This window comes from Caloenas nicobarica, chromosome 1, assembly GCF_036013445.1.
Source record: "Caloenas nicobarica isolate bCalNic1 chromosome 1, bCalNic1.hap1, whole genome shotgun sequence".
Classification (NCBI taxonomy): domain Eukaryota; kingdom Metazoa; phylum Chordata; class Aves; order Columbiformes; family Columbidae; genus Caloenas; species Caloenas nicobarica.
Window position 1 is genome coordinate 1886175 of NC_088245.1, and position 12036 is coordinate 1898210.

The window sequence follows — 12036 nt, forward strand, 5'->3', positions numbered from 1 at the left end:
CAGGCTGGACGGGGCTCTAAGCAACCTGAGCTGGTGCAGATGTCCCTGCTCATGGCAGGGGGGCACTGGATGAGCTTTGAAGGTCCCTTCCAACCCAAACTATTCTGTGATTCTACGATTTATTTCCTAAATGATACCCACCAGCAAAGAGAAAACATGATAGAGGATTCAACACACCAGCCTTAAAGCAAAACAAAAACAAATCAGGAAAGGCCTAAGATGAATGAAAAATGAAGTCAAGTCTGAAAACATAGTGAAAAAACATCTCAATCTATGAATTTACTGGGCTCTTGAACACTCAAGGCATCGCAGCAGAAAGCTGGGAGGGCTGCATGACACGGGCCCCACAATTTTGGCATTTCTGGTATTAACAGCAGCCAGTGAAGCAGCCAAAATAGCACAGCCCATGCCAGTACCGTTGAAAAGTCAGTTTTTGACAGATAACTGCATGAGGAAATATAAAATAAAACACCAAGAAGCCTCTTATTTTCCATCACCACGGCAAAAACTAAACCATCCATGCTGCCGGAGGGAGGATCGCACATGGAGAGAAGGGGGACGACGGACTCACCTTTTTTCCGTTCATCCGTGGGTTGACTGAGTTTCCAAATATCATCAATTCTGCTCAGTTCAAAACGGTGAAGGCCCTAAACCAAACAACAATTTATCTTAATATACGGGAGTAAAGGTTCTGAGAATTTCTAGATAAGGTAGCAGGGACCGGCGGTTATTGGTGTTAAGAGGGAGAGAATAAGGGAAATATGCTGAAGATGCATAAGGAAGTTGTTTTCTCTTTCACTAACAACCCCTCCCCTTTTTTAAAGTCATTTTAGCTTTGAATAGCTGCATGTTACTTGGCTAACACAACCTTTGGAAGTCTGTCGTGCCATAAATGCTGCTGGTCTATTAATTCCATGTTGTTTTGTGGGAAATCTATCCTCTTTCCTGATGTGATGCGTCACTACAACAAAGATAAACTCACTAAACTGGCTGTAAATGCTTCACTTTCGATGTAAACTGAAACACAAAGGGCTTTGTTCTGACAATGTTTACTTTCAGAAAGTAATTTTGCACCTTGTTTCCAAATTTAGTTTGTTTCGTTCCATCAAAAGAAGTGTCAGTCTGAACTTAGACTTATTCCAAAATACAAAGGCAGATGAGGATTTTTGTACTGGGTAGACAGTTCAAACATTCATTCCATTGTAATACGCAGTTTCCCAGTGGAAAAAAACAAAAAAGAATAAAAGAAAAAAAGAAATTAAAATATCGGCCTAAAATTCAGAAGACCAGGCTCTTCCTCAAACACATTCCGCACTACGACAACTGTTCATGTGTTTCTACATTTCTGGGTGCAGAACAAAATCTGAAATTAAACCGCAGGTATTGATGATTCAGAGTTTGAAAACTAATGATTCTTCTGAGGCTTTTGAAACGTGAAGCCTTATTATAATAAAACCTCCCTGCAATTCCAGCACGTGAATTTCTGCAGATGTGCACACACCCACACCCTCCTTCTTCAGACACACGGGTGCTTTTTGCAGGTGAAAATTCAGCGTGAACCTCGGAACTGTTGATCTCTCAAGGCATCAACATTCAGCATTGCTGAAAATCCCAATTTCCCCCAACAACAATGCTGGTGAATCAACTTTCCCTGGGTTTAGTGAGACAGGGAACAGCCCATCACAGGACAGTCCAAAGGTCACGTTCAACTTCAACCATCAGCTTCATCTCTCTGAAGAGTTTGAAAAATCGGGGACTTGAGGTTGGGACGTGAAAGACTCATTGCCAATTTCTCCTTACCCCAATCACGTGTATTTTAATCTCTCTCTCTCTCTCCGTAAGCCTCACAGCGTCCTCAAAGACGTTAAAATTGCTTCGGGATAAGATTGTTATCTTTCCTTCCATGCTGCCTCTCACATCACCTGCGTGAAGAAATTCCCAGTTAGCCAGGGCAGTTTGAAAGCTGGTATCTAAAAAAACACAGATCTTCATAAATCAGGATTAATCCTGATTATTAATAATAGTGCATAATAAACTTTGCTTGCTATGCAGCAGCTCCGTGACTCTCGGTCACTGAACAGAGCCGACCAAGCCAAGTGGTGCATCGGCATGACTTACCCTCTTGGTTTCCACCCACTAGTGTTTTATTCCTGATTTTCTTGCAGACATCCAGAATGGTTGCTCCGACGTAAGCTATTTCAGGACCAAATCTGAAACTCTACCAGCAAAAATGATGGAAACAGCAGGAAAAGTAGAAGAACTTGTTAGAACCTACAGAAGTAATACTATATATGGAATTATACAATTCCCACCAGCCTTCTCGACAACATTTCTCTTAGCAAAAGCAGCCAAATGCCCCCAAACTACTCTTAGAAACCCTGGTCACTCTTAGATGAAATGTGATGGGAACTGTGCTGTGAAATGGGACAATCACAGAGGGTAAATGTGATTTCCAGCCTCTCCACCCCAACAGCTGCCACTGCCAAGACTCTTTCCCAGTAAATTAATGTGACATGGCGCATTTGTCCTTCAGGAGGGTGGTGAGAAAGGAGCCAGGTCCCTCACTTGGCTGGGCTGCTGGAGATGCGACGGGCCAGGTTTGTTCCTCATGGTTTCCTAAACTGTAGATCTGGGGCCAAGAGTCAAAGCACCGTGAGGTTAAAGCCCTAATCAATTTTCACTAATGCTGTGATTACAAAAAAAACGGTGCTTGGCTGAGCACACCACCTCCATCAGCAAAGAGAAACGGAAAATCTTGTTCCTCAAAAAACTCCACAAGCGAGGTGATACAAGGCCGGTCCCAAGACTTCTCACAAGATGCATTGGTCAACAGCGGCTGAACATGAGCCAGCGTGTGCCCAGGTGGCCAAGAGGCCACCAGCATCCTGGCTGGTACCAGCACTGGTGTGGCCAGCAGGCCCAGGGCAGTGACCGGCCTGTGCTGGGCACTGGGGAGGCCAAACCTCCAATCCTGGGGGCAGTTTGGGGCCCCTCAGCTCAGGGCTCAAAATGGCGGCCCCAGGGGTGGCGGGATCACCTCAGCGCACAAAATGGCGGCACCAGGGGCACCCGAATCACCTGAGGGCTCAAGAAAGGCCTTGAGGTGCTGGAGCGAGTTGGGAGAAGGGAACGGAGCTGGGGAAGGGGCTGGAGCACAAGTGTGATGGGAGCGGCTGAGGGAGCTGGGGGTTCAGCTGGAGAACAGGAGCTGAGGGGAGACCTTCTGATCTCTGACCTGCCTGAAAGGAGCTTGGAGCCAGGGGGGTCGGGCTCTGCTCCCCAGGAACAAGCGCCAGGAGCAGAGGAAACGGCCTCAAGTTGCACCAGGGGAGGTTGAGGTTGGATCTTGGGAGCAATTTCTTCCCCAAAGGGCTGTGGGGCATTGGAACAGGCTGCCCAGGGCAGTGCTGGAGTCACCATCCCTGGAGGGGTTGGACAGACGGACATGAGGTTCTCAGGGACATGGGGTACTGCCAGGGTCTTTTCCAACCAAAATGATTCTATGAGTCTGCTCTAAATAAGCCACATACTGAAGTCTGTACCCCAGTACCCATTTCTCAAGCCACACGACTTTCCTAAAGATGGAGTCACCCCACTAAGAGGCACAAAGGAGCAGTGTGGAGGGTGAACGGCAAAACGTGCCACTAATCCAGGCAATGCAAACACTCCATGGTGCCAAACTCAAGAAGTCTGGCCTTCTGAAGAAGGACATGAAACATTTTCATTGCATTAGGGATCTGTCTGAGCAAGGACAGCAGCAAACCCTGTATCTACTGAAGTGCCTCAAGGGTCAGTACTGAGGCCAGTATTATTCGATATATTCATCAACGACTTGGATGAGGGAATTGAGCGACTGTCAGCAAGTTTGCTGATGACACCAAGCTGGGAGGAGTGGCTGACACGCCAGAGGGTTGTGCTGCCATCCAGCGAGACGTGGACAGGCTGGAGAGTTGGGCGGGGAAAAATTTAATGAAATATAATAAGGGAAAGTGCAGAGTCTTACATCTGAGCAGGAACAACCACAGGTTCCAGTACAGGTTGGGGAATGACCTATTAGAGAGCAGTGTAGGGGAAAGGGACCTGGGGGTCCTGGGGACAGCAGGGTGACCATGAGCCAGCACTGGGCCCTTGTGGCCAGGAAGGGCAATGGGACCTGGGGGGGATTAGAAGGGGGTGGTCAGTAGGTCAGAGAGGTTCTCCTGCCCCTCTGCTCTGCCCTGGTGAGACCGCATCTGGAATATTGTGTCCAGTTCTGGGCCCCTCAGCTCCAGCAGGACAGGGAACTGCTGGAGAGAGTCCAGCGCAGCCATGAAGATGCTGAAGGGAGTGGAGCATCTCCCGGGTGAGGAAAGGCTGAGGAGCTGGGGCTCTGGAGCTGGAGAAGAGCAGACTGAGGGGTGACCTCATTCATGGTTATAAATACGTAGAGGGTGAGTGTCACGAGGATGGAGCCAGGCTCTTCTGGGTGACAACCAACAGTAAGACAAGGGGTAATGGGTTCAAAATGGAACACAGGAGGTTCCACTCAAATTTGAGAAGGAACTTCTTCCCGGTGAGGGTGCCAGAGCCTGGCCCAGGCTGCCCAGGGAGGTTGTGGAGTCTCCTTCTCTGCAGACATTCCAACCCGCCTGGACACCTTCCTGTGTAACCTCATCTGGGTGTTCCTGCTCCGGTGGGGGGATTGGACTGGATGAGCTTCTGAGGTCCCTTCCAATCCCTGATATTCTGTAATCTTACCTGGGTGAGGTAGTAGACATGGGTGTGAGGCACCGAGTAGAGGGTATTGACAGCACCTCGGAAGGTATAAATCTGCTGGTGAGGGTCTCCTACGAGGATTATCCCGCATCTCTGTGACAGCACAACATCCGCGATGGCTGCAGGAAAACAGCAGAGCATTAAGAGGGAGCCTGCTCATAAACCAGGAATGAATTGTAGAATGGTAGAGAGGCAAAATCTCTTGTCTGATGACCCATGGGATTTAAGAATAGGGCAAGGGTTGATGGTTTTAAATTAAAGGAGGGAGATTCAGGCTGGACATAAGGAAGAAATTGTTGCCCCTGAGGGTGGTGAGAGCCTGGCCTAGGTTGGCCAGAGAGGTGGTCGATGAACCATCCCTGGAGACATCCCAGGCCAGGCTGGTCGGGGCTCTGAGCAACCTGAGCTGGTGCAGATGTCCCTGCTCATGGCAGGGGGGGCACTGGGGGAGCTCAGAATGTCCCTTCAGCCCAAGCTGTTCTGTGATTCCACAAAGAAGGGGTCAACACAGCTGCAGGCAAGCTGGGGAGAAGCAAAGGGACGCATGCAGCTGACTGCCTTTACAAACATCCTCCCACTATTTTCATCTGAGGGTATTTTTTCCTGGACTGGAGCTGCACAACATCTCCACCCCACATGTATGAGCCCGGTACAAATCCACCGCTCACGCCCAGCGACCCGGGCGCGCTGCACGTGTGCGCGGTGACGCGGTGCACGCCTCGGAAAGCCCTTCGGTCCACCCGGACCAAGCTTGTCCAAGGCTCAGTCGTGCTGGCAGAGGAATGTCTGCACCGCACGCAGCTGCAAAAGCCAAACCTCTGCAAGACCAGGTCTCCAGTGAGCACAGGTGGGAGATGGTCTGATGAAGCCTTTGAGCTGATTTAATATCTGCTGCGAAGACCGGGTCTTCTTCTGCACTCCTCCTTTGCTCCTCAGCGCACAGATTGCGGCACTTAAATCCCTTCGCAGAATAAATTCAAATTGCTTTGCAACGGAGAGCTACTCCCCGTGTCCACAGCAAAAAAAGCCAACAACTTTCTGCTCTGTGACTCAGGAAGCCCCAGGGTGGTGTGAGGACCAGACAAGGGTGGGATGGCGCCGCTCTGCTCTTCTGACAGCCGAACCATTTAATGTCTCGCCCCTCTTGCAAATAAACCACGTCCTGGGCTACACTGGGATTCTGTTTTTCCCTGTTAGCAGCAAAGCAAGAGGAAAAGGATCTGGACGGCACGCCTGGACGCCCAAAGCAACTGAAAGCTGCTGGCCCTCAAGCTGATGCATGTGGATTGTCGTATTAATAATATCAATAGCTACTAATAGCTCTCTTACAAGCTGCCTTCCTGAATTTGCAAAGATCTGGGACCCAAGCAAAGGGTTAGCTATAATGTTGCAGCTGAGAGGCAGAAATTTTTTAAATTGTCCTACAAACATCTTCTCTGGAAGGTCCTTAGGAAGGCGGCAGCTCTGTCTGCGCTCACCTGGCGTGCAGTCCTGGGCTTCGTCGACAAAAATGGCATCATATCCCGTGAGCTGAGGCTTGCTGAGCTGCCAAAGTTTCAAATACCCTGAAAGAAAAAACACACCGTGTAAGGGAGAGGGTAATTTTATCATCATAAAACACCACGATCTTTAAAACGAGTTCGTTTTTTTAAAAAAAAGTGTTTCTGGCCCTACTTCTTGCTTGGAATTTGCGCGACATTTGGGGTCGCCAAAATCTCTATCGCTTCCAGATGTTGCTCTGTCTCCCTTGGCTGTATGAAGGATAAAAACCAAACCAAACTGACTGCACTGGAGGAGGGCACAGCTGCACCGATCACTCCAGAGCTCTTAATGCACAAAGAAAAATCGCAAGGAAGAAGCTTTTCTCCAGTACGAGCCACCTTCTGGGTTCGTCTCTGCGTATCACAATGACTACAAAAATCTTTATTGTCTTTATATGTAATATCACAACATATCTGCACAGGTAGTGGCAGGAAAATGGGAATTTTGTACTTGTTGATGCTCATTCATCATACACAGAAGTACAAATCCATTCGGTTTTCTACTACTGCTCTTTATCTGAAGGGTATTTGCCACCTGTACTCTCTCACCATCACAAGTTATCTTGTATTTCCTCTCGACGTCTCCATCCAGTTTCTTCATGTTGTACCAGATCTCTTTGGCCTCTTTCACATTGATCTAGAAGGAGAAACCAGAAGGGTCTGAGTAGATCGATTCGAGAAGAAAAACAGTCCATGTACAGCAAATCTTGGAAGGCTCCTCCAAACCCCTTCTCCTCCAACTTCTCCCCTGTGTCACCACCAGTTAACTTCATCTCCTCAACATTGTCTTTTCCAAACACAGCCCCCTGAAAATAGTATGTGTTTGGCCCAGCTATTAGGACAGAATGATACAATACCTCCGAACTTCTGCACATTAACGCAGATTCTGTGTTTATTTTGGCTTCTCTGGATAGCTTGCAAAGTGCTTAAAGGTATTTAAGATTTTGGGACTGTCCATTCACCCCTTGCCAGAAATAATGTCTTGCAAATTAGATTTTTGCTTAGTTGGACTGGATCTGATCATATGCGATGAATGCGGAGCAGAAAAGCTGATTTTCTCCATAACTCCAGCCCGCATTGTTCGCAATGTCAGTGCTGCCTTTTCAGTGTTGCTGTTTGTTCTTTAAATGAGAATTATTGAGCTTGACTCAAAAGCGACTACAAAAAATGTTTATTGTCTTTATATGTAATACCACAATGCCGTTGAGGCACTGATATAAATATTTGCAATGTTTTCTCTCTTCTCTTTGCAGGGAAGAAACATCTGCACCAAGAAGAGAGAGCGATAAACTCTTCTCTAGAAACAAGCTGTGTGAGCACAGAGAACAAACAAACCTCAGTTCCACTGGATTCGTCACCACAGGAAAAAAAATATTTTGACGGTCAGTTCTGAACAGCTGAAGCACAAATAACCATGAACTCTGAGAAATAACTACAGCCCCTTCGGGATCTTGCAGCCCAAGTATTGCTTTATCTCAGATACTCACTTTCTTTTCCTCTGGACTGACAAGTTTTCTCTCGCCGTGAGTATTTTTGCACCAAGTAGGAGTGTGCTCTTCACAGATCTCTTCATCTGAAGATGCAAAAAAGTTCTCAAGGGTCTGCGAGACTGTTTTGCCTCTTACAAACAGAGATTGGCCTTCGCGGTTCTGGAGGAGGAAACTCACGGAATAAACCGACAGCTTGGAGAAGTTCAGCTTGCCTTTTTCTTTATAGCTGTGCCATAGATGACAAGAAACAAAAATAAGAGAGGTATTGAAACACCCATGAAAAGCTTACTGGAAAAGCAAGCTCACTTTTACCTCTGTTGCACACTACGACTCTGTTTCATACACCCCACTTTGATCCAGTAATGGAATTATCTTTAAAATCTGCAGATTAAAGCACAAACTTGTAGATTTTATAGATTTTATAGATTAAAAATTGAGCCAGAGAGATATTCCCATTGTTCACTCCTGCAAGTACAGATTGTTTTCAGAGCCAGCTAAGAGGATTTTCCTGTTTTTCAAGGTCGTCGCTCATTTTCCCTTCTGTCTGCAGCGTAGATGTGCCAAGATAATTGGTGGTGGTGCCAAGAACTGTACCATTGGAACAATTCAGGTTAAGAAAAACCCTCATCTGCTAAGGACAAGCAGTGTTTAGAGTGGTTGTACCACTGAAGTGTAAATATGAAATGTGAAAAAGCCGTTTTCAGGGGCTTTTTATCTCCTTGTGGAGTGCTCCTTGGCTACAAACACAGGAAAGATGAAAAGCCCCCAAAACCGGGGTGTATGTCAGCACAGTCTATGCCACCGCAGGGCAACGAGGCTCAGGCGGATGCCAAAATCACTTGCCCATCCAATCTGAGAGAATTCAGAAACCGTCAATCACAATCGGGCTTGAAGCAGGTCAAAAAAATCACATCCCCCATTATTTTTGCTTCTTTAAGTCCCGGAGGTTTATTTCCAAACCAAACCTTCCTTTCCTGCCGTTTTTTTTCCCCACTCCACTGGTTTTCAGCGAAGGAATCTAAAAATCCCCACTCACTATTTGCCAACGCTTCCAAAGGCCAACGAATGGAAAGTCCTGCAGGTAACGTTTCTGGGGAAGATGCTTCTTCCTCGCTCCACAACGGATTTGTTAAATGTCACGTAAAGGAAATTCAGATGAGCAAACTTCTCCGCGTACTTCACCAAGGTTGTGGTTTTTCCTGTACCTGGAGAACGGAAGAAAGTACAAAAAAAAATAAAGCATCCAGAGTCAGGAATGAATGAATCCACACATTTCTCACCGGTTTTATCTTCCCCCTCCTGCTGTCCCAACTGCACAGCAGGACTATTCGCAGCTAATGGGAATTTATTCACTGACTCCACTGAAATCAGAAGCTGTGGAGCAAAGCAGCTTTGCAAAATTACAGTCTGCAGCCAAAAAGTTTTTTTAAAAATCATCTTTTTATCACCCGGTATTCTAGAAGTCTCAGCATACATGAAGGCTCTGGTTCTCCTGAAGGACAGCTTGGTAAATGAAATGTTAAAATTGCTCTTTTGAATGATTCATGAGCTCATTTCCTTGTGAGTTCTCCCACTAATGCTGCTCTTTACTCCACTGCCCACACCGCACGGCAAAGCTGCTTCACTCGTGGAGTTCTGGTGACAACAGAAACCTCCGCACATTTCCTTCTTTATCTCTTTCCGTACGCTCAGTGATGACAGTGTCAGCAAACTTTGTCACCTTGCTGCTCACACTCCTTACAGAGGACTCGTGGACGTTGCACGGGGCAGGTCCCAGCACAGGTCTCTGCAGGACTCCAGCGGGCACCGCTCTCCGTGCAGAGTCATAGAATTGGTTTGGTTGGAAAAGACCCTCAAGATCATTGAGTCCAAACAATAACTCACCCCTGGTGCTACCCCATGTCCCTGAGAACCTCATCTCCGCATCTGTTCAACCCCTCCAGGGATGGTGACTCCAGCACTGCCCTGGGCAGCCTGTTCCAATGCCCCACAGCCCTTTGGGGAAGAAATTGTTCCCCAGATCCAACCTCAACCTCCCCTGGTGCAACTTGAGGCCATTTCTGCTCATCCTATATCTTGTTACTTGAGAAAAGAGACCAACACCTGCAGAAAACTGACCATCTGCTCCTACTTTTGCTTTCTAGCTTTTAATTAACTATTCACCCATGAGGACCATGAGGATCTTTTACCATGTTTCCTGGGACATATATTGGGCTCGCTGGCAGATTGCTCCCATGTCTCCCTGTAAAACTCCACAGCCATGGCAGCTTCCACACACAGCTACTGGTTCAGTTACTTCACCCCTGAGTTCTTTTACATCTTCTGGGTGATGCAGTCCAGATCATTAAATGAACAGTACCAACAAGTGATAGGATGAGAGGAAATGGCCTCAAGTTGCGCCAGGGGAGGTTGAGGTTGGATCTGGGGAACAATTTCTTCCCCAAAGGGCTGTGGGGCATTGGAACAGGCTGCCCAGGGCAGTGCTGGAGTCACCATCCCTGGAGGGGTTGGACAGACGTGGAGATGAGGTTCTCAGGGACATTGTTTAGAGGTGGACTTGGCAGTGTTGGGTTAACAATTGAACTCTATGATCTTAAACATCTTTTCCAACCAAAGTGATTCTATGATTCTATGAACGCATATTTCATCCTCAGCTTTCCCACATGAATGTGAGACTGACCCTCTGGTGGCGCCCCTAGAGAGAATGATCCTGAAGCTACCCCTTTTTAGACCTTCTACGAGGAATACAGATGTAGAAACACATTTAGCTTTTCTGGCACTGCATTGTTCTCTCTATGGTATCCTTTACACCACAGGCAGCTTTGGCCAACACCCTCATCCACATGTTTGAAGAGGGATTACAAGACTTTCATGCTTTTTGGCAGCAGTTCCTCAAGCTATTTTTCTGCGCTGCTTAGTTGTGGTTACAGATAACCTGTCAAAGCTCATGAACATTCCTGTTTTTGTCATTTGGACACAGTGACTTTGTACAGACATAAGAAACCAACTATTTGTGGCTACTGCACCGTGGTGCTTAGCTGTACGTGTCCTTTTGCAAGTCTGTTCTGGCAGAGACAGTATCGACCTGCCGGAGAGGGGCCAGAGGAGCCCCAGAAATGACCCGAGGCTGGAACAGCTCTGCTGGGAGGACAGGCTGGGAGAGCTGGGCTGTTCAGCTGGAGAACAGAAGCTCCAGGGAGACCTTATTGTGGCCTTTCTGTACTAAAAGTGGCCCATAAGAAAGATGGGGACAGACTTTTGAGCAGAGCCTGTTGCGATAGGACAAGGGGTGATGGTTTTAAGCTAAAGGAGGGAGATTCAGGCCGTACATGAGGAAGAAATTGTTGCCCCTGAGGGTGGTGAGAGCCTGGCCCAGGTTGGCCAGAGAGGTGGTGGCTGAACCATCCCTGGAGACATCGCAGGCCAGGCTGGACGGGGCTCTGAGCAACCTGAGCTGGTGCAGATGTCCCTGCTCGTGGCAGGGGGGGCACTGGGGGAGCTGGGAAGGGCCCTTCAACCCAAACCCTTCTGTGATTCTATGATTAGCTTTGAGCCCCCTGTTTGGTGTCTTTAAAGGAAACTCTCTGCAGGTAGGAAGAGATTATTTCCTTTTCCTTTTCTTTTTAAATAGGCTCCCTTGATTTTATGAGATTCCCCTTTTCAAAACAGTGTGCAAGTGTGAAGATTCCTTGGCTTGTGTTGCACTTAGAGACGCTGAATCTAAACAAGTAAGAGTGACTCCGTCTAGTGGCCTGTGGACAAAAACACCATGAAACAGGCTCAGCAACTACTCAACACACGGAGAGTCGCTTCTCCTCTCCTGGGTTCCCTGACAAGCTGCTCTGGGCAACCATCAACAGCGCCCAAACACTCAGTTTACCGAGGTTGCATGGCAGTAAAACCCACCATGTTTCCCATCCTTATTTCTCTGCAAAAGCTCGCTCTGATTTTTTTATATCAATTAAAAGTAAAGTTGATCCCCCCGGCATCCACACAGTTCCTCGGATAGAAGAAGTGGGGAGGGAAGGAGCAGAATTGAAGGTTATGTGTTTATTCCTACAACATAATTTTTGGCTCTTACCTGCAAATGCCATGATTTTCACTACTTGACCGTGCTCAATTTTGTGATTCAGAATCCTTTGCTGTTCATGGGTCAGCTTTACTTCAGGATAGACGCTAAAAATAGAAAAAGAAAGAAAGCAAAAGGAATTAAGAAAAGAAATCCTCCCACATAAAACAAACGCATCAAC

General features: G+C 47.3%; 1 protein-coding gene across 2 annotated transcripts in view; it reads right to left on the reverse strand.

Moving 5' to 3' along the window:
* FBH1 (F-box DNA helicase 1) overlaps positions 1-12036 on the reverse strand; it is a 30903-nt gene that overhangs the window by 6321 nt on the left and 12546 nt on the right. For both annotated transcript variants that reach the window (XM_065658511.1, XM_065658510.1), the window contains 9 exons: positions 11868-11962; positions 8823-8991; positions 7784-8012; positions 6846-6933; positions 6234-6320; positions 4738-4874; positions 2119-2218; positions 1801-1922; positions 572-647 (listed from right to left, as the gene is read on the reverse strand). In XM_065658511.1, the coding sequence (XP_065514583.1) occupies positions 572-647; positions 1801-1922; positions 2119-2218; positions 4738-4874; positions 6234-6320; positions 6846-6933; positions 7784-8012; positions 8823-8991; positions 11868-11962 (1103 nt within the window). The remainder of the gene's footprint in view (positions 1-571; positions 648-1800; positions 1923-2118; positions 2219-4737; positions 4875-6233; positions 6321-6845; positions 6934-7783; positions 8013-8822; positions 8992-11867; positions 11963-12036) is intronic.